At 29.1% G+C, this 23060-nt stretch overlaps 4 protein-coding genes and 1 long non-coding RNA gene across 7 annotated transcripts; 3 read left to right on the plus strand and 2 right to left on the minus strand.

Annotated features, from left to right (window-relative positions):
• Nucleotides 1–1673: 1673 nt before the first annotated feature.
• Nucleotides 1674–7937, plus strand: Fs(2)ket (Importin subunit beta Fs(2)Ket). Of its 2 annotated transcripts, XM_074245603.1 has the most exons (7): nt 1676–1971; nt 2587–2645; nt 2732–2914; nt 2995–3348; nt 3742–3891; nt 3972–5839; nt 6613–7937. In XM_074245603.1, coding segments are annotated over exons 1-7 (2676 nt in total). In that variant the 5' UTR covers nt 1676–1910; the 3' UTR covers nt 6614–7937. The 2 variants fall into 2 exon arrangements, with proteins under 2 accessions (XP_074101694.1, XP_074101704.1); XM_074245593.1 differs by lacking the exon at nt 6613–7937 and having other exon boundaries at nt 1674–1971; nt 3972–5843.
• On the plus strand, nt 5701–15794 carry Cart (Carcinine transporter). Of its 2 annotated transcripts, none has more exons than XM_074245613.1 (9): nt 5701–5839; nt 12392–12571; nt 12961–13064; nt 13137–13291; nt 13790–14207; nt 14289–14503; nt 14877–15058; nt 15236–15414; nt 15531–15794. In XM_074245613.1, the coding sequence occupies exons 2-9, from the start codon at nt 12467–12469 to the stop codon at nt 15745–15747; spliced, it is 1575 nt and encodes a 524-aa protein (XP_074101714.1). In that variant the 5' UTR covers nt 5701–5839; nt 12392–12466; the 3' UTR covers nt 15748–15794. The 2 variants fall into 2 exon arrangements, with proteins under 2 accessions (XP_074101714.1, XP_074101720.1); XM_074245619.1 differs by lacking the exon at nt 5701–5839 and adding an exon at nt 11843–12006 and having other exon boundaries at nt 12395–12571.
• LOC141529179 (uncharacterized) lies at nt 7750–11986 on the minus strand. The gene is made up of 2 exons (XR_012479536.1): nt 11867–11986; nt 7750–10516 (listed from the first exon to the last, which is right to left on the minus strand). It is a non-coding gene; the product is annotated as an uncharacterized LOC141529179 (long non-coding RNA).
• Nucleotides 15795–15805: 11 nt separating the features above from the next.
• LOC141529171 (uncharacterized) lies at nt 15806–19886 on the minus strand. The gene is made up of 8 exons (XM_074245631.1): nt 19557–19886; nt 19286–19393; nt 18474–18683; nt 17440–18024; nt 16598–16667; nt 16360–16522; nt 16062–16283; nt 15806–15989 (listed from the first exon to the last, which is right to left on the minus strand). Exons 1-8 carry the CDS (start codon nt 19581–19583, stop codon nt 15962–15964), a joined length of 1413 nt encoding a protein of 470 aa, XP_074101732.1. The 5' UTR covers nt 19584–19886; the 3' UTR covers nt 15806–15961.
• A 1425-nt stretch (nt 19887–21311) lies between these two features.
• Nucleotides 21312–22967, plus strand: LOC141524763 (uncharacterized). The gene is made up of 2 exons (XM_074238827.1): nt 21312–22239; nt 22611–22967. Exon 1 carries the CDS (start codon nt 21489–21491, stop codon nt 22236–22238), a length of 750 nt encoding a protein of 249 aa, XP_074094928.1. The 5' UTR covers nt 21312–21488; the 3' UTR covers nt 22239; nt 22611–22967.
• The last annotated feature ends 93 nt before the right edge of the window (nt 22968–23060 follow it).

The raw sequence follows: 23060 nt of genomic DNA on the forward strand, positions 1-23060 counted from the left end.
GATTATATGGTCCATGAGCTTTGTAAAATAGATTAAGAAAAGCAACAAAATAAATACTTAAATTTATTTGTTTTTATTGATGATAATAATAATAATGAAAATTAATAATAATAATAATAATAATATATCAATATAAATTGTAATACCACTCACATTCATAAAAAAATGATTGTCTATACAAAACCATGCACAATCCCTATTTTCGAGAAAAATATATATAATCTTTTATGAATTATTAAAATGTGTCCCAATTATTTATAACATTGATTTTCAAAACTTAATACGGTGATTGTTATAAATATATTTTATAGAAAAAAACTAAAATAAAATATGTGATATATAAGTAATAAGATATAAATATGCGAACAATGCTCGTTACAATGCTTATCAAAAAAACATGTATTCTCATACATTGTTTCATTAAATTGATGAAAAAAGTAAAAAATATCTTTTTCTTTAATTTAAATACCCAAATAATTAAAAGAAAAAAATACAGTCCTAAAATATTATTGATAAAATAAAATCTTTCTTTTAATTAATCGTGTTACTAAATTTTATAAACAGTTTTAAATAAAATTAACAATCAATTATTATAAAAAATTATTTTAAAAAATTTACATTATTAATTTTTTTAAATTTCTAAATGTGGATTTTCTTATAAAAAATTAGCAGAGGTTTAAAAATTTTTAGAATTTTTTTTTTATTCAAAAAATCATTATAAAAAAATTTTTTAAAATTTTTACTTGGAAAAAACTATAAGTGCAATTTTAAAAAAATATTTTTTTAATTTTAATTTAATAAATAAAAAATAATCAAAAAATTCAAAACGTCGGCTAACTTTAGTCTTATGATTTTCTTTGCTAAATATTTTTGATTATAATTTAATTTTTATATAAATTTATAAAATTGTTAAATATCTGTTAAATTCAGAATGAAAATTAATTTAGCAGATATTTGATAATTTTTTTAACAAGTAAATCATGGCAAAAAAAATGGACATGTAGAAATTAAAAAAAATAAAAATTTAAAATTTTCAAAAATAATTTTTTGGATTAAATTTAATTGTTAAAAAAAAATAACACTGAAGTTGACAGATATTAAAATTTTTTTTTGAATTTTCCCGGTCATAAAAAAAAAAGATTGCTGAGCGCTTCGGGTTGCGGATTCTAAACTCATCACGAGCATCCACCATTCGCGGTTTTTATGTGCGCATGCGTGTGGCGTAATAAAATAGTTCCCAAAAAATATATTTAAGTGAGTATATTTCCAAAATAACACTCAGTATAATTAAAAAAATAAATTGAATTTATAAAAAAAAAGTACTCACAAATTTTTTATACAATTACTTTTATGAAAAATAATTAAATAACTGGACCAAATATCATGTAAGTATTGGCTTGAGGTTGTAGCACTCATCAGAAACTGGTCCGATGATAAAATCCCGCGTCCATATTTTCTTAGGGTAGTACGAGCGCCACCGCGAGATTACAGGTCAATAAAGTGGAAAGATGAATATTTGCGAGAGCCAAACAAAGATAAGTACAGAGCGACTGCAGCGACACATTAAAACGCGGATCTAATAGAAGATATTTTTGTCCGTTGGATAAAGCTTGACTACCTAAAATTCCTGATAATCAGGAAGTTAATGGAGGGGATCTGGTAGTCGTGCGTCTTGAGAAGAGGTTTTATAGTTGGTGACTACATGTGGATATCCGCCGGTCGCATTTATTCGTTTCTATACGTTAAATAAAGACGGCATCAACTTGAATAGTTCTCCGTTTTATTATTATTATTATTATTATTATTATTATTATTACTTATATTGCAGCATCAAATCACTATTTTGTGGTATTACTCAAGTTTATAAATAATTAAATTCCAAATATTTAAACAAAAACGGGTGGTGAAAGATGCAAATGGATCAGATGACGGTGCAGCTGATACAGGTCCTAGAGAAGACCGTATCACAAGGTGAGGCATCATTTTTATTTCATACATCTCCATACATCCAACCTTATTTTTTTACACAACCTAGAAATTGCCAGAATCCTTCGGGTACTCAATTTCTTTTAAACTTTAACTCACAGCATCATTTTTTTGATTATTATTATTAATAATAAATCTACATATATTTTTTAAAATATTTATTTTATAAAAAATAACGATGATTTATTATCAATTGTATTATCTTCAAGGACATGTGCTTTGATATTAAGAGTAGTAGCATTCATATTTTTTTTTCTCATAAATCATGCGTCACTCCGTGATGCAAACCATTGCACTTTTTGACATGAAAACGTGGGATGAGAATCGTGTAAATAACTTGTCCCAAAAATATATCTTTATTTATTATTATTATTATTATTATTATTATCAATAACTGCAGGTGGATTTTAATATGGAGGTTAATTTTTTTTTTCTCTTTAAGATTCCAAAAAATTTATCTCGCGTGCCTGTTGCTAGGGGCATAAAAAATAATCCGTTAATATATTTCTGTAGATATTTAAACATTATCTTTCTCACTATTAACTCTTAATTTTTTTAATTCTTTTTTATTTATTTATTTTTTTTTTCAATTAATTTTAGATAAAAATGAGCTGGAAGCAGCGCAACATTTTTTGGAGCAAGCTGCTGCTTCAAATATTGTAAGTATAATTATTTTATTTATTTTAATATTAATTAAAATTGAAATAATATTAGTAGTTAATATAAATACAATTTATTTATTCAGCATGAGTTTGTACAAAGACTCAGTGGAGTCCTGGGTACTCCGGCTGCCAGCCCGGTAGCACGTATGGCTGCTGGTCTTCAATTAAAGAACCAGCTTACATCCAAAGATCCAACTCTAAAATCACAATATCAACAAAGATGGCTTACTATTCCAGCTGAGACTCGGGAATTTATCAAAAAAAATGTGAGCTTTTTTTAAACATGAATATTTGTTTTTATGTTTTTATTTATTTTTATTTTAATTAATTTTGTGCTCGATTTTAGATTGTCGGGGCATTGGGAACTGAAAATAATCGACCAAGTTCAGCCGCACAATGTGTAGCTTATGTAGCTGTTGCAGAATTGCCAGTTGGTCAGTGGACCGACTTGATTGCATTGTTGGTAAACAATATTGCCGATCAAAATGGCACCGAGATGATGAAAGAAGCAACACTGGAAGCTATCGGTTATATATGTCAAGAAATTGATAGTGAGGTTTTGGTATCTCAGTCAAATCAGATTCTTACCGCCATTATTCACGGTATGAGAGGCTCTAGTACCTCAAACAATGTCAAGTTAGCAGCTACGCGAGCTCTTTACAATTCTCTTGAATTTACCAAGGGTAATTTTGAGATTGAGGTAAATTAATTATTCTGATAATATATAAATATTATGTGTACTTATGTACCGCGTCAGAAGTTATATTTCTTTGGCATAAGAAAAAAAATTATAAAAAAAAAAAAATTGAAGAAAAATGATAAAACGAATCAAAAAGGTTTTATTACAGTAAAAATTTATCTATACCGTATAAATATAAAATCATTAATTATCATATGAATTTAATTCAATATTATTTAAGATTTTTCTAAGTCCACTAATTTTGGAATTGCAAAATATCAATAGTTTACAATTGTTAATTATAAAATACACTCTCACAAATTTCATTCTCATCCAAATGCGCCAAAAGAAGTATAACTTGAATTATCGTAGATATAACTTGAAAGAATAAATATTTAAATTATTTTTTCCTAGACTGAACGAAATTTTATTATGGAAGTCGTGTGTGAAACAACACAATCAACTCACACGCAAATACGAGTAGCAGCTCTCCAGTGCCTTGTCAAGATCATGTCACTGTACTACCAATTTATGGAGCCTTATATGGGCCCTGCATTATTTCCTGTAAGTATTTAGATAAGAAAATAAAAATTATGTTCGCTGATAATTTAATTACTCACAATAAATGAATATTTTCATCACAGATAACACTTGAAGCTATGAAATCAGACTCTGACGAGGTGGCACTGCAGGGAATCGAATTCTGGTCAAATGTTGCCGAGGAAGAGGTTGATTTATCAATGGAAGAGGGTGAAGCGTCGGAAGGAGGTAGACCACCATCAAAAGTATCACGGCACTACGCAAAAGGTGCTCTGATGTTTTTGGTCCCAGTATTGATTCAAAAGCTAACAAAGCAAGAAGAATTCGACGACGAAGACGATTGGAATCCATCAAAGTCTGCTGGTGTTTGTCTAATGCTTTTAGCTTCTTGCTGTGAAGAAAATATAGTACCTCACGTTCTTCCGTTTGTTACTGAAAACATTAAAAATCCAGATTGGAGATTTAGAGATGCAGCATTGATGGCATTTGGTTCAATTCTTGGCGGATTAGAGCCATCAACATTGAAGCCACTTGTTGAACAAGCAATGCCAACTCTCATTGAATTAATGTACGATGTCAGCGTTGTAGTGAGAGATACAGCTGCCTGGACATTTGGTAGAATTTGTGAAATAATTCCTGAAGCGGCTATCAATGAAACTTACTTGAAGCCGCTGTTAGAGTCACTTGCTAATGGTCTACATGCTGAACCACGAGTTGCTGCGAACGTTTGTTGGGCGTTCACTGGTTTGGCTGAAGCAAGTTACGAAGCAGCTGAAATAGAAAGTGGACAGCAGCCAGAAACCTACTGTATGTCTGCGTTCTTCGATTACATTGTACAGAAACTTTTAGAAACAACAGATCGTCCAGACGGTTCGCAGGCGAACTTACGATCTGCTGCATACGAAGCTCTGATGGAAATGGTAAAGAATTCACCTCGAGATTGCTATGTAACGGTTCAAAAAACAACAATGGTTATTTTGGAGCGATTACAGCAAGTATTACAAATGGAGATACATATTCAGAATCATTCAGATCGCGCTCAGTATCATGATCTCCAGTCGCTTCTCTGTGCTACTCTGCAGTCTGTATTAAGAAGAGTAACACCAGAAGATGCGCCAAGAATTTCCGACGCCATTATGACTGCACTTTTATCGATGTTCAGCTCGAACTCCGGTAAAGTTGGTGGAGTCCAAGAAGATGCATTGATGGCTGTGTCGACCTTAGTTGAGCAACTCGGTGAAGGCTTCTTGAAGTATATGGACGCATTTAAACCGTTCCTCTGTATGGGCTTGAAGAACCACGCCGAGTATCAAGTTTGCGGTGCTGCTGTTGGACTTACTGGTGACATTTGCCGCGCTCTTAAGAGCAAAGTATTACCTTACTGCGATGATATTATTACATTGTTGCTAGAAAATCTCAGGAATAACACAGTCCATCGCTCGGTTAAGCCACAAATTCTTTCAGTCTTCGGAGATATTGCTTTGAGTATCGGTCCGGAATTTAAAAAATACTTGGAAGTTGTTTTGCAAACACTGGTTGAAGCCTCTCAAACAGATGTCGATCGCAACGATTACGACATGATTGATTACCTCAATGAGTTACGTGTTGGTGTTCTTGAAGCTTACACCGGAATAATTCAAGGTTTCCGTGGCGATGCTGATGCTAATCCAGACACTCCGAATCCTGATGTTCTTCTGATAGAACCTCAGGTACCATTTATCATTCAATTTATCACGACAATTGCTCAAGATCGTGAACACTTGGATGAAAGTATGTCGTCAGCAATTGGTTTGCTTGGTGATCTTGTAACTGTATTTGGCGCAAAACTTCTACCCCTGGTTGAAACTGAACCACTTACTGAGCTGCTTATCAAAGGTAGACGATCACGTAATAGTAAAGCACGGGCTCTTGCTATTTGGGTCACTAAAGAGATTCGCAAGCGCAAAAATGCTGTTAATTCTACGTCAAGTTGGTAAGTCATTTTATCATAAAATTACTTTATTTTTTTTTTTTTTTTTTTTTTAAGTTATACTTCTTTTGGCGCGTTTGGATGAAAGTGAAATTTGCGCGCATGATGTCCCAAAAAAGCGACATGATGAAACATATTTTAAATAAACAATTAAAGTATTTTATAATTATCAATTGTAAACTATTGATACTTTGCAACTCCAAAATTAGTTGACTCAAAAAAATCTTTAATATTGAATTAAATTCAAATGATAATTAATGATTTTTTATTTACAAGGTGTAGCTAAATTTTTTCTTTAATAAAACCTTTTTTATTGTTTTTATCATTTTTCTTCAATTAATTTTTAATTTTTTTTTCTTATGCCAAAGAAGTATAACTTTTGACGCGTGTACATAAGTACACACCATTTTTTTTATAATGCTGATATGATTATGATTATGATGATGATGATGATGATTTATGTGACTATGTGAAAGAGAGTGAACGTTGTTGAATATTCCTCTATTCATTTTTGATGCATTAATTATTGTTAAACTTTTTTTAATTATCTGAAGGATGCTTACAAGTTAGTTAAGAAACTATTTAATACATTTGACGTGATTTTTTTGCTCTCAATGTCGACAAATTCGTGAATTCACTAAAAATGATAACGTTATTTCATAAATTGTGATAATAGACGAAGCAATTGTCGGTAGAAACAAAAAAATAATTATTTTTTTCTTTCTTTTCTTTAAATTAATAGTTAATTATATTTGGCCCGCTTTTGTTGTTTGCAGATCGCCCCATGATTGTACTGTCGTGCGAATTGATTTGACTAGAAAGCTATCGAACACAATACAAAGACAACAAGATTGGATGGTGCGGATGCGAGTAGATGGATGTGCGTGAGTTCCAATGATTAAAATAAAAAAAAAAAAAAAAAAAAAAAATAAAAAAAAAAAGTAAAAATTAATAAGGATGTCAATGACAAAATGATGAAGGGTATATGATGATAATGAGTCTGCACGTGTTCTTCCTGGCGTTGACGCTACTATCCCCCGGTATGTGTACGTCAAGATCAATCCATAATAGAACGACTGGAATTAGTTAACGCTGAAAAGAAAGAAAAATCAGTTTAACAAAATAAATGATGTAATAGCCGGGTAAGCTGCGTCCGTCAGATTTGGATGGTCGACGAAGGATGAAGGAAGAGTGCAAGTGGACATGTTGCCAAATAATGAATGTGAAAACAAGAGACGTCTGTTTAAAAGGTCTGGTGATAAGAGTGTGCCTGATGTTTATAATGTTAAAATAAATGGAAAAAAAGTAAAAGTACAGTACTAATCACACTGCTTGGTGTCACGGTGCCATGTACTTTGATTGTAAGTGTGTGGTAGTGTGAATAAATTTTTAGCGTGTGATAATTGCATTGAATATATCAATTTATGAATGTTTACGATGTAAGATTGTTTTACAATGCGATACTTTTCAATACATAATTATTACTATTATTATTACTATTACTATTATTAATATTATTATTATTATTATTATTACTATTATTATTATTATTATTATTAATATTATTAATATTATTATTACTATTAAATAATAAGAGTAAATTAATAATTATTAACGATGTCAGTAAATATATATAGATATATTTTTTTTAATCATTATTAATAGGCTTATGTGAAAAATATTGTTCATTTGTCAATTTAATATCCGCTCTTATTTCAAATGTATTTTTTTGATTATAAATTTATATATAGATATATAAAAAAAATAATAATAATACAATCGCATTGAGTGCGCTAGAAACGAATGAATTTATATTAATTGAATGAATAAGAATGATTTAATGTATGTACTTTGAATATCAGTGGAATGAATGAATATGAAAAAAAAATTCACAATAAATATAATGATGATGATAAAATAAAAGTTATAAAAAAAAAAAAAAAAAAAAAATAGAGTAAATGGAACACGTGCGTTTGTAAGTAAGGATTATTGAATGTAGATGTAAATGTTTTTTGTGAGTATGGTATTTTATGACTCTTGCGTATCTTGGATGTTTGTTCAACTGTTGATTCATTAAAATTAATCTTTTTTTCTGAAATAATTTATTGAGTTTTGCATAACAAAAAAAAAGAAACAAAACTAATCGTGTCTTCAATCCTTAATAATCGGAGTTTCTTTTTTTTTTTTAATGTTTTGTTTATTTTTTTTTATACCTCGACTAACTTCCACTAATCCTTTTACTTCCTCACTTTATTTTTTTTTATAACTTGTACATAATTAATATTCTTAATATATTACGCCACTTATTGATTAGTTTTTTTTTTTTAATTTCTTTCAATTAAATTTATTATTTTAAATTATTCAATTACTCTTTTTGATGTTCAAAACTTGATGTTGTGTTGATGCTTATGATACTTTATGTAATAAAAATATTTTCTAAAGCCAGAAAAAAAAATAATTGAAAATTTTTTTTTTTTTTACACATTTAAATTAAAACCATTTTATTTTAAATAATATTTGTTGTTTAGAAAATAGTTATGGTTTTTTTTTTTTATTGTTAGTATAATATTTTAAAATTATACAAATAATCAAATAGACGTTTAATTAAGTTTCAAGTGTATCAACAAGAACATCAGTAATAATTATTAAAGCTTGTGGATTCAATTAAATAACGGTATGAAAATTTCGTGACAATCGCGCGTGGACTCAACGAAAGTACCTTTATATTGAATAAATGAGCTAGTGATATTCATGAATAATAATTTAAGTGTAAAATTGATAGAGAGAAAGAGACTGCGTGTCTGTGCGTGCTAGTATCAGCTGGCAACTAAAACGCATAGTGGAGTAACAAAAAATAAAATAATTCAAAACATAAAAAAAAAAAAAATAAATTCTCTTTGCATTTTTTAAAGTCTAATTAAATTTTGTACACTCAATTTATATTAAAGAAAAAAAAATCGTGGGAATTTAATATGAAAAAAAATTACAAACAAAAATTTTTTAAAGAGTCCACTAAGATGATACAGATCAATTGGTCGGCAATAAATATAAATTATTGCGACACTTTGTACATTTTACTATATATTTTTTTGTGCCAGATGATAATTAAGTGAAGAAAAAAGTGAAAGTAATTTTTTGAATGAAATGAAGACAGTGGATAGAAAAAAGAATGAAGAAGCATGAGAAAAAGATTAAGAGAACAAGAGTGATAAATAAGTGTGATAAATGATAATAATAATTAAAAATTAAAAATTTTAAAAATATATAAATCAGTTTTTTAATTAATAAATTACGAATGCTTGCGTATCGTTCGATTCATAAATAATTGATGTACCTGTGGAATTAAACAATTGTTTGTCATAAACAAAGAATGGTAAGAAGAGAAGAAACGTTTTTGGAATAAATGAGGGTGCTGTCTAAGAACGATATTTATCTATCTATCTATCTATAAAATCCAAATAATTAAGTCCGATGAAAAAAAAAAGCTATTCAATTTTTATTCGGTATAATGATAGTAATTATTTAGTAATAATAATAATAATAATGAAGATATAGTTATTATTTTCAGCTGAGGTACCCGGTCCAATTTTTGAAGAATCTTCAATTTTTTTATGACACTAAAAATTTTTGATTTTTTTTATTAATTAAATTACAGTTAAAAAAATATTTATAAAAAATTGCACTTATAATATAATATAGAGTTTTTCAAGATTTTTACATGTGACATATTTTTTTTTAATTGTTTAATTGAAATTGTTTTTTATTGTAATTAATTTATTAAAAAAATTTTTTAAATTAAAAACTGACTGCTAACTTCAGTATTATAAAATTAAACATTCTTGAAAAATTGGATCGGATTCTTCGGCTGAAAATAATATAATTATTTATCTTTATTAATTAAAATACCGATTTTCGAGTCATATATTAAACACAATAATAATAATAATAATTAAATATAGTAATGAGCTTTGATGATATACATACGTAGAGCTTGTTTTAGTAGTAGATATATTAATTAAGTTATATATAGGTAAAAATAATGATAGCGCATTTAATTAATTTAAATGCCTGATTTATCCTCATCTACGCGAAGTCCCATGTAACTAGTGACATACTCTGTGTCACTGGTGTCCTCAATCCTCTTCTAAGTACCCTTAACCCAATTGAATTACCCCCAACAACTTGGGGGATCACTCATCGTCATCATTCATCCCCCAGCTTTTTTAATACCGCTAACTTGTTATCACTAGTGTCGGATCTTTTCAGGGGTACAAGTGTCGATAAGTCTTAATTAATATCATCAATATTAAATTTTTTTATATCTGTAAAGAAGAAAAATTTTATTTGATTAATTAGTGGCCTTGACCGTATCGTTGTAAATTAATAAGTGCATCATTAATAGCAAATGCAAAGACTTAACGATGCAGCGACTCACGTGACACCTTTATACGGCATCTTCATTGTTTAGCCACTTTTATCAAACCGTGTTAAGATCATCGTGCGAGTATGTATGGATCTGATGATAATCCATCGTCTTCAACGGGTGCTGAAAATAAGCCCAAAAAATCAAGTGATGATGATGTAAGTGGTGCTATCACTAATGCTCTTCACAATCGGTGTGTGGATGAATTCATTGATATAATGATCTAGAAGTTAGCGGGCATTTAATATATCAGAAATCTGAAATTTAAAAAAAATTTTTTTTTTTTTTTAGTTTGAAGAAAATTAATTTTTTGATTTGAGGATTTTTATAATAAAATTTACATCAAAATTTACGCTGATAAAAAAAAATTTAATGAAAATAAATTTAGCAGATATTTAATCATTTTTAGAATTTTTTCTAAAAAAAAATTGAAAAAAAATTGACATTAGAAATTTTAAAAAATTAAAAATGCAATTTTTTAAAAATGATTTTTTGGAATTAAGTTTTTTATTAAATAAAATTTAAAAATTCTCTTGTGACTGCTAACTTTAATTTCGTAAAATTTAACTTGATTTTAAAAAAATTAATATTAAACCAAGAATTGCATTTAAAAAAAAAAATTATTTTCTTGTCAAAAAAATTAATCGGTAATTATTTACAAGGGTCAACCCGATTTTGGGCCACAACTAAGTGAAAAATTAACTTTTTCAAATTTTTTTTTACTCTGCTTGTTTTTACGGATTTATGACAAAATATCTTGAAAATTTTTAGAATTTTTTTTTTATTGAAAAAATTATCACAGAAAAAACAAGAAAAAATTTTCATGTGTAAAAAAAATTGAAAAACTGAGCAGTTTTAAAAAAAAAAATTTTGCTCTAATTTAATTAATGAAAAAAATTAAAAACGTCGGCTAACTTTAGTATTATTAAAAAACGTGGAAAAAAAAAATAAAGATTTTGATAGCTTTTTTGCCTTTAAAAGTTGGAAAAATTTTGGCTCTCATATTTTTGGATAAAATTTCTATTTTATTTTTTTTTATATATATTTATTTTAAGTTTCACTGTCATGAATCGAGATGACACAAAAGTTAGCTGTCACTTGATAATTTTTTAATTTTCTTTAACATAAAAATTTGGTCTAAAAAATTACATTTTTAATTTGTCAAAATTTCTACAAGTCAATTTTTTTTTGCTATAATTTATTTGTTAAAAAAAATGAAAACAATTGTGAAGTGACAGCTAACTTTAATGTCATTGAATCGAGACGAAAAATTCTTAAATTAAATAAAATTTACTTAAACCAAGAAAAATTTCTTAGTTTAAGAATTTTTCTACTTAAATCAAGATGAAATTCTTCAAAATTATTAACTTGATTCAAGAAAATATATAATAATAATTTAATGAATCTTTGCAAAAAAAACTCTCTGAAAGAAAGTCTCCCAAATTTTTAAAATTTTGAACCAAAAATTATCCGCTAACTCGAAGGTCAAATAAAAAAATAACAAATTATAAAAATTAATTAGGATTCATTTGATCTTGATGATTTATTGCCAATTGTTGGAGAGTTCGGTCGCTATCAAAAGAAGTTACTCTGGTTGGTTTGTTTACCGGCATGTCTTCCCTGCGGTTTTTGTGCCTTTAACCAGCTATTTATGGCCTCAACACCAGCTCACTGGTGTAGAGTGCCAGGTCTTGATGCTCTGGATCCATCACGTCGGCGAAGACTCGCGATACCGGCTACTCATCAGGTGCAGAGTACTCAAAGACAATTAATTGATAATTATAACTAATATTTTGAATTAGCCAGGCATAAATTATCCAGTCGTAGATTAATACAAAATTTCCCATAGGTATTTATTACCATGTATATTATTAATTGAGAATAATTATAATTGAAAATATTATCATCATTATACAGCTAATATTTAAATTATATGTAATAATTTATAAATAATTTGCGGCATTGAGAGTAAGCACTTATGCTTGTCTAGAATAAACGCCCTGCTGTCTGTGGTACATATTTTTTAATAATAAATCCATTAGATTAATTTAGCGACACTAAGTCCTAAATTATTTGGATGACTGGAGGTGTGTAAACACTCATTTAAATGATGAAGCTGATTTTTGTCTTAGTAGGACGTCAATGAGACTGTGTACAGCCAGTGTACGAGGTACGACGTCAATTGGTCTGATCCCATATTCGATTCTATGCATATCGACAGCAACGTGACCAACACTTCATGGCCAATTGTACCCTGTGATCATGGATGGGAGTACGACATGTCTGAAATAGTATCATCTATTGTCATTGATGTATGTATAAATATTTATGATGCAAAAAATTCCTTACGTAAAAATTTAAAAAATTAAAAATATGACATTGAAATTAGAAGACATTTAAAATTTTTTTTATTCTTTTTGAAAAATAAAATAGATCTAAAAAATTATTTTTTAAAAAATTGCATTGATGATTTATTATAGAGCTTCTAAAGATGGAATTTTTTAAATCAATTGTTAAAAAAATTTTTTTTTAAATTAAGTTTCTCTCAATTTCTGTATCATTAAAATAATTACCAGTGCAAATTTCAAATTTTTTTTTTTTTTTTTTTTTTAATTTGTAAATGCCCGCCAATTTCAGTATCAAATTATATTTATATAATATCAAATAAATTCCACTTACTAGTTATTTATTTATGTTGCAGTTTGACTTGGTGTGTGATAAAGACATCTATCCAACACTAGGACTTGTCGCTCTTAACACAGGAGGTCCTATTGGAGTTTATTTGTTTGGTACTTTAAATGACAGGTAATAAATTTGCTACAAAAAAATTTGTTATTAAAAATAATCATAAAATAATGAATTTTTTTTGTTCATTAGAATTGGAAGGAGACTATCTTTCTTTTCATGTCTGGCTACACTTATTACTGGAGGTATTCTTACATCGATAGCTAATAGCTTTTGGACTTGGGCTGTTTGTCGGGTGGTTGTAGGACTTACAATACCAGCTATTTATCAGATACCTTTTATTATCTGTAATTAATTTATTCTATATTGCGTTACAGATGCCGTAAAGAAGTATCTTGATATTGTTCTTATAATAAAATAAAAACTATATTCTTTTACACCTTTACGGGATCTGTAACATAAAAAATTAAGGGGCACAACTAGTGTAGCTTCGAGATCTGATAAAAACTCGATTTTCGAAAAACGGGGTAAAACGGACAACTTTCCGATTTTTGAAAATTTTAAATTTTTTTAGCGGGAAATTTAAATTGGATTTTTTTTTAATTTCACGCTAGTTGTGCCCTTTAAATATTATTAAATCTTTATTAAAATTCTGAATCAGGATTGAAGGTTCTACAGTCGTGCTAATTTTTATCTACAATTAAATTTTAAATTTAAATTGATCTCAAAACTAATTTATTTTTGCGTCAAAATATGAATTTCAATCTTAAATTCATTCTGAATCAGGATTTTTTTTTTGCCCGGGAATTATGCATATATTAACTTGCAATATTTTTTGTTGATAGCTTTAGAACTTGTTGGTCCAAATTACCGATCATTTGTCACAGTAATGACCTGTTCATTTTACACAATGGGTTTGTGTATGTTAGCAGCTGTAACTTATTTAATCCCAGAATGGAGAATTTTAGCACTTATCACAAGCACACCTTTCCTTGCTTATTTTGGGTACTGGTGGTTTTTACCTGAATCACCTCGATGGCTCTTAGCCAAAGGACGATTGAGTGAAGCAAGTGAAATTCTCGAAACTTTAGCAAAAGTAAACGGCAAAGAGTTGCCAGAATCATTTACCCAAAAGCTAAAGCAACGTATGACAATGTCGAGGTCGAAAAGTGAAGAAGAAAGATTACGAAGTGGACCTGGTGTTTTATCATTATTCAAAACACCAAACATGCGCTTGAAAACTTTTTTAATTACTCTCAACTGGTAAAAATTAATTTTATTATAATTTAATATTATTAATTAATCAATAATAAAATATATATATATTTTTTTTTTAATTGGTAGGTTTGCAAATAACATGGTTTACGTCGGATTGTCTTATTATGGGCCAGCTCTTGGTAATGAAGAGCATTTGAGTTTTTTCTTTTCATCATTAGCAGAGATTCCAAGTTACCTTGCGTGTTGGGTTGCTATGGATCGATGGGGTCGACGGTGGCCGTTGTGTCTTTGTATGGTCACCGCTGGAATGTCTTGTGTCGCAACAGTACTTTTACCTTCTGGTAAATATTTATATTCCCTTATAACACCATTAAACCTCGGAGTACACTGGGGATTATTTTGACCCCAGAATTTTTTTTATCCTAAAATATTTCTCGAAAATATACTTTACTATTGATTTTTTTTTAAATATAAGCTCATCCCGATGTTACACTCATCAAGAGCTTTTATTTGAGTACCCACATGCATTTTTCATATATTTTTCATATATACATATATATAATATATAATATATATAAATATATGAAAAAATTGATGTGGGTACTCAAATGAAAGGTCTCGATGAGTATAATGTCGTGGTGAATTTATATCTTTAAAAATATCATCAGTTGACAAGATACAATTTACAAATTAATAAATTTTTATAATTTACAGATGCTGTAATAACAACATTAATTTTATTTTTGCTATCAAAGTCCGCAATATCAGCATCTTTTTTAATAATCTATCCATTTGCCGGGGAATTATATCCAACACAATTACGTGGTGTTGCCATAGGATTTTCAGCGTACATCAGTGGTTTGGGATTAATTATAATTCCATTTATAACATACTTGGTAAGACTTAATATAATTAATTAGTTAACGCTTTTTTACGAGCATTAGTGAATTTATTAGAATACATCAATTATAATAATTTATAAGAAAAAAAGTATTTAAAATTCAAAAAAAATGAAAAAGTTTATCAGCATACGACATAGTAATAATGAATAATTATTTTTTTTGTCTTTGTAGGGTAGAGAAAATTTGGTATTACCTTTAGTAATACTCGGAACAGTTTCTGTAATCGGAGGATTGTCAGGACTAAGATTACCAGAAACACTACATCATCGACTGCCTCAAACAGTGGAGGAAGGTGAGCTTTTTGGAAAGGATTGGAAATGTGCTGACTGTCTTCGCTGTGTACCCATTAAGTAAGTAGTATAATTTTTAAATAATTTATAACAATTTTAAAATCTACAGAGTATTCTTACAAGTGTCAATTAATGTGAATTAAATTTTTTAATTAAGTTATTGATATTTTTTTTAGACCTGCTTCAGCGACGACGTCGTATGAAGATCTCTCAGCCGGTGAGACAGTTGAGCTGCAATCAGTACCACGTGAATCTGTGGTTGAAGTAGATCAACAACAAATTCAACCAGTTAGAGGACCCAGTACAGCTACGCGTCGACTGATGCGACAGTCTAGTGTAATGGACACCCAGAGAGACTCTGACGGTTCCATTAAAATGACTTACTGGTTTTAATTTATTAATAAGCCAAAAAAAAAATAAACAATCACGATTTGTTTAAATTTCGGAAATACTTTCTTTTTTTTTTTTTTTTTTTTGTTTGTTTGTAATTAATTAGTTAGATTTACAGGTGGCTACTGAAGGACGAAAGAATGTGTTGCTGATGATAATGTGCGTGCATTAATCGAAAAAAGTATTTATTTGTTTTATTAAATCATCTTCGGCGGAGCTACAATCTCGTCGTTCGATTATAGCAACTATAAAAAATATAATTAAATTATTTTTAATTTATTTTATTTTTTAAAATTATAAATTATTTTAAAAATTACCTTTCTAGAAGACGACGTTTAAGTTCTGGTGGATAAGCGACGTAAATGTAATGATCCGGCATCGCTCCGACGGCAATCAGTCTATCTTCGTCTTCATATTTTCGTCTCTCATCTAACTGGCCATCACCTCCAGGATCATGAAGCGAACTAGATGGTCGATCTGGTCCATCATGAAAATCTGGATTGTCCTCGCTACCATCCATACAATCATCGTCTCCCGAACTAGATTTTTATTTTATTTTTAACTGTTTATTATTATAATTAATATTTTTTTTTATTAATAAAGTGATTAATATACCTGAGGAGAAGAGAGACGACATAATAACATGCAGATATACCAGATGAAAGTAAAAACAAAAATGTAACGAACAGGTACCAAGGAGTATGACGTTGATGGCGCTTAGTATCTTCCCAATATCTATCACAACTCAAGTACCAACAAATTGCACGATTTAATTCTCCTGTTTAAATTTAAATTATTAATTATTAATTATAATTAACATTGTTTTTACATAATTTTGTAATATATGTTTTACCTTCTATTTCTTGAAAATCTTTTATCGAGAGATTAGCAAGTAGACCAGCTATACAATCTCGTACTAATATCTAAAATATAAAATAATAATGATAATTAAATTGGCTTTAAATAATTAATGCTCTTTAATAAATGTGACCGCCGTGACTTGTGAACTATAAATAAAATTTTGCTTTATTAAATAATGAATTTTGTTAAATTGCGCTATACCTTCTTTAATATTGACGTTTTTAAAGATATAAGCTCATCCTGATATTAGACTCATCAAAAGGTTTCATTTGAGTACCCACATGCATTTTTATATATTTTTCATATATACATATATATAATATATATAAATATATGAAAAATTGATGTGGGTACTTAAATGAAAGGTCTTGATGAGCGTAACATCGGGATGAGCTTATATCTTTAAAAATGTCAATCGTGCACAAGATACAAGGTAATTTCTTAATTATTGACATTTTTTAAGATATAAACTCATTTTGATGTTACACTCATCGAGATCTTTCATTTGAGTACCCACATGGTATTTTTTATATATATTATATATATGGTATTTGTGAAATATATAAATATATAAAAAATATATGAAAAATTGATGTGGGTACTCAAATGAAAGGTCTCGATGAGTGTAATGTCGGGGTGAGCTTATATCTTTAAAAATTTCAATTGTACACAAGATACAAGGTCATTTTTTTAATTATGCACAACTTGAAGTCAAAACTTTTCTAACGATATCAAATTTAACCATAAAAACCCATTTTATCATATAAATAATAATAATAATAATAAAAATTGATAATTAAAATTTTTGTACTAAAATAGTAAAGTAAAATTTACCTCACACTGTATTTTGAGCTTTTGTAATTCTTCTGGATTACAATTAGACTTAAGCTTTCTCATTTCTGACTCACGATTTCTTTCACGCCTGTCACTAGCAGCTGGGAGAGCGGCTTCTACTAAATTGCTTGTATCATTATCACCCTCGTTATCATCATTATCACAAGCGCTACTCTTGTTGTCGGTATCATGAGGAACATCACGATCATAGCCAGATGAAGATGACGTGGTAGTCGTTGATGTTGTTGTTGTTGATGATGATGATGATGATGAAGAAGTAGCTGGTGTTGTGGCACGTTCACCTGTTTGGCAATGCTTCAAGTGACGATGATTAGATGGATTTGCAGAAATAATTCCCGATTTATCACCACTACCAGCATTACTACTGTACACTCTTGCTAATTCATGACATTCACAGGGCACGTAAGGTGTCACCCTACTATCCGTATTCTCTCGCCAAACTTGTATATCTGTGTTTACAGAACCTGCTGGATCGTCAACTAAAGAACCATCGAGTTCCATCATACCCAAGACATCACAACGCATGATGTCACAGTAATTTGCTAAACAAACGGCATCTTCAGCCTAAAAAAATATTTAAAATATTAATTTGTAACATTCGTATTGAGTTTTGTGATTAATTCAGTTTTAGATTAATTTTATTAAATAAAAGTTGTAATTTTAAATATTTTATGTTAGTATGAAGCTTCTCATTTATGATTTTAATTAAAAAAAAAAAAATTCAGCTTCTATTTACAATTTTTATTTCTTTACAGAAAAAGTTGCTGTTAAAAAAAATTTTTAATTTGACAAATTAAAAAAAAATGAAACTTTTTTGTCGAGGACACGGCCTTATTTTTTCCCTCTACTTCAAGGACGCATAACTCGATAAAAAAAATTTTTTTTTTTTTTAAATTAATTTTGTGTACTCTCTGAATATAAATAAATAAATGATAAAAAAATGGACAGTAAAAATATCAAATGCTTTTTTTATCGATGAAGTTGAAGATGATAAATATTAATAAAATACATACCGTATTGACATTACTTTTATGCCTGCTATCAAAATGTGCATCAAGATGTTTTTCTGCATAAAAGGATTTTCCGCACAGTCCACACGTCCACTGTGATGTCCTGTGCTGTATTTTGGCCACTTGCTGAGGATAAAAAATGTCTCGACTGTCGTGGAATGGGCATTCTAAAGGCAATTCCACCTGATACTTTTTTAAAATAGGTATCCATCTCTGTAAAAAAAAAAAATAATTACATTTAATCACAATATTTCTTAGTTTAGAAATTTTCAAAATTAAATGATTTGATTTTTTATTAAGTAATAAATAGTTAGAAATTATGAAATTAAATTCAACTGTCACTTCACAAATTTTTTAATTTTTTTTTAACAAATAAATTATAGCAAAAAATTATTATTAAAAAAATGGACTTGTAGAAATTTTAATAAATTAAAAATGCAATTTTTTAAAAATAATTTTTTAGAAAAAATTTTTTTGTTAAAGAAAATTAAAAAATTGTCAGCTAGTTTTTGAGAATTTTTAAGATTAATTTTAACTTAATGGTTGTAAAAAAAATTAAAAAAATTGCATAAAAAAAAATTTGTAAAAATTTTCATTTGCATTTTTTTATACTATTTTTTTTTAACAAATAAATTGTTTATAAATTATTAAAAAATTATCAGATGTCTGCTAAATTCACACTCATAAAATTTATTGTACTTATTTGAACACTATCTTAATCTATGTATATAAAATTTGCCATTCGGCTCAACGCCTTAGCATTAAAACTAAATAAATAAATAAATAAAAATATTTGAATAAATTAATTTTTTAACCTTATGCACGATTCGTCGCACCATGGACGCGCGATCCCGGGGGCATGATATTTTAAAGACAGATGGTCCTGGCCAAGGTATAACAGATAACAGCAACACCACTACAATCTATATTTAATAACATAAATAGAACGTTAATACATAATAATCAATAACGTTGAACAATAAAACTTAAACTAAATAAAAATGTTTATAAATATAAACATCAATAATTTATAAACTAAATAAATAATTAGGTTTAGTTAATAAATTTAGTATGGATTTAGATTACCTCGAAGTAACAGGATTTGGTCTTCATTCATAGCCTTATGTCTGCTGAACAGATCTTGGTGAGTGGCTTGTTATATTAATGACAATATCTTGTTCTTAATTAATTTCACCTAGAATAAGTATTATTCCCGTATGATTATACTATCCGCGCACGCGTTCATTGCATTATTCCACCTACGAGTCTAAGCCTTATTACACTACAGGGGGTAGAGTAGTATCAAACCCTAATATAAGGGATTGAAGCTCTGAGGTGGTTGGTGTCGATGAGATTGCGCAACCGCATCACCAACGTTTTACATTATATGAAATCTAAAATCTCTTTAAATAGTAATTATTATTTTTAACAATTAACTTAAATATTAATGAACATATTTTTTAAATAAAATACTGATTTAGTTTGTGATCAAACTTTATTTAGAAATATGCGCACTTATACCAGTTATCAACGGATATTTTAATAACGTCTTATTAAGGGGGATAGCCACTGTAAAATTTCGGAAAAAAAATTTTTTTTTTTTTTTCATTAAACTGAAGTTTATATATTCAAAATTATGTATTTCAAATTTTATAGAAAAATTCCGAATAGTTTTCGAGTTATAGTCATTTTTATAAGAGCGCGTCGATTGACCGTTTTACGCGCGGCGCTTCGACGAAAACGTCGCCTGCTCGCTCCGTCTTTGATTCGTACGGGTTGGCGATTGTTTTCCCTCACGATTGTCAACCGTTACAATTATTTGACTTTTAACGTATATTTTTTCTTATTGTTGAGATACTGTACCTCATAGTTTAGTTGTTTTGTATGAATACACACTCGTTCTTTAATTTATTGAGTTTCTTAGTGTACTCGTTATTGTTTACTTACTTATTTTTTTTAAATCTTCTGATTTTTTTTTTTGTTTATTTAACAAAAAAATTTGTTAAATAATGGATCGTAAACAAAGTAAAGTTATTAAAAACGAAAGAAAACTGCCAAACGACAGGAAAAAATTTAATCGACCGCTCAACAGATATGAAACTGAAAAAATACTGGCTCTCAACGACGTGATAGTGCTTCCAAGAGGAAATTATCACAAAAATCTGATTGTACAATTGATTCGAGTATTAGCTACAAAATTATAAATTTTTTTCGATATTTAATTTACTAAGTGGCTGTGTATCGTGTAAAAGTGTGGTGGTGATGTAAACTTTACTGAGACAAGTATTCGAGGATTAGGTTTTAAACTAGTTGTGAATTGCAAAAAATGTGATCCAGTTTTGATAAATTCATGTCCACTCATCAAGAATGCGTATGAAATTAATCGCCGTTTCATCTTTGCAATGCGGATAATTGGTATTGGGTTATCTGGAGCTGAAAGATTTTGTGCTTTCATGGATTTACCACGACCAATGTTCCATAGCTTTTACGATCGTCTGGTCACACAAATCAGAAATGCAGCTAGAAACTGTTGTGATTTAGTGTTGAAAAAAGCTGCTAAAGAAGAAATCCAAGAAACCTGCAAGCATTTAAAATCCAATGACATTCCTGGAATTTCTGTCTCCGGTGACGGTAGTTGGAAGAAAAGAGGGTTTAAATCTTCATTTGGTATATCTTCTCTAATTGGTTACTTCACTGGCAAAATCGTAGATGTAAGTATGAAATCCAGTTATTGTAAGATGTGTGCGCTAATGAGCTCAAAAAAGGAACAGCTGAATACGATCAATTTATGCAAGACCATGCTCTAGACTGTCCAATAAACCATGAAAATTCTTCTGGACAAATGGAGGTAGATGGAATAAAAGAGATGTTTATGCGATCAGAGTTATTACATAACGTTAAGTATGTAAACTATATAGGTGATGGTGACACTAAAACGTATAAAAATATTTGTGATGCTAAACCGTATGGGGACATGGTGAAGAAAAAAAGGAATGTATTAATCACGTGCAAAAACGAATGGGCAGTCGACTAAGGGCTTTGAAGAAGCAACGAACTAACAAGAAGACAAAAACAGGAAAAGAAGAAAATACACAGAAAAGTTTAGGTGGGAAAGGTCGATTAACGGACAAAGCAATTAATGAATTTACAAAGTATTATGGTTTAGCAATCAGACGTCATTCTAATGATGTTGATGAGATGTATAATGCTATTTGGCAAACATTTTATCACAAGTTTTCATCACCCGAAGATCCGCAGCATTTTCTTTGTCCTGAAGGTGCAAATTCGTGGTGTCAATTTCAAAAAGCTGTGGCAACAAATACTTTGGACTCATTAGTTGAAAAACCACCACTTCCTGCAGATATTGCGGAAGCTTTAATACCGATTTATGAAGATCTATCGAATCCAGAGTTATTGGAACGATGTGTCGGTGGGTTTACACAAAATAATAATGAAAGCTTCAATGCATTAGTGTGGCAGCTCGCCCCAAAAACAAATTCTTCTTATTCCCTTATTGTTGAAATAGCTTTATATATTTCAACAATTACATTCAATGATGGGGCTCTAGCAACTCTGAAGATATTAGAGAATCTCGATGTTAAAGTAGGACCAACACTCTACTCATACTGCGCTGAGCGCGACGCTACTCGGGTTAAAGCTGCTGAAAGCCGCATGGAAACGGCCAGTAAAAAAAAAATAAAAAAGTCAAGGTCAATACTAAAGATAAGGAGGAAGAACCCTCATATGGCCCAGGACTTGATAGTTTGATGTGAGTATGAATATTTTGTGAAAGACTAGATTTTAAAGTTGCGAGAATCTTCTTAAAACTTTACTCGCGTTTTTCTCAAAACGACTTTTTCAAACTTTCCGGTACTGTAACTTTCGTAAATATGAACCGATTCTCAATTTTTTTGTTTCCCCGTATTCGTCTACTTAGTGGCTATCGTCGCACGTAGGGGATTTTGAAAATTTTAATTTTTAAGATTTTTAAGGCTGTTTGAGTCCAAAAAATGAGGAAAAAGACGAAAAAATTTTCAATATGGCGCCATTTTTTCTCAAATCAAAATTTTCAAAATCCCCTACGTGCGACGATAGCGACATTCCTATAGATTAAAATGCCGTTTGGTTTTTTTGTTTCAGATAATCCGTTTTTGAGTTACAGTACCGGCAATGGAGGGGGAAATTTTTTTGGTGCTCTACAAAAATGTTTATAACTTTGTGATAACAAAATATTTTTGAATAAAAATTTAGGAGAATTATCCTCAACATATACTTTATAAAACAAAAAAAACCCGATCCCCAAATTCCTTTATTATCCTAGTAAAAAAAATTCCCGAAAATTGCCTATTTTTTCCAGCGTCACAGTGGCTATCCCCCTTAACAATCAGAGCAGTATGCACACCTTATTTATTTTAATTGTTGTTATTAAAATGAATAATAAAAATGAACGAGCAAACATTTGGAGAAAACAAGTATTTAAAAATGTTTTTTTTTTTTTTTTTTTTTTTTGTTTTGTTTTTAATAATAATTGCCGCCGTTTATACATACATTTAATTGTTCTCATTATATATATAGTTCTCATTCAAATAA

The sequence above is a fragment of the Cotesia typhae genome, unplaced genomic scaffold (assembly GCF_013202065.1).
Source record: "Cotesia typhae breed Kobodo isofemale line unplaced genomic scaffold, CoteBio_Ctyphae contig_11, whole genome shotgun sequence".
Classification (NCBI taxonomy): domain Eukaryota; kingdom Metazoa; phylum Arthropoda; class Insecta; order Hymenoptera; family Braconidae; genus Cotesia; species Cotesia typhae.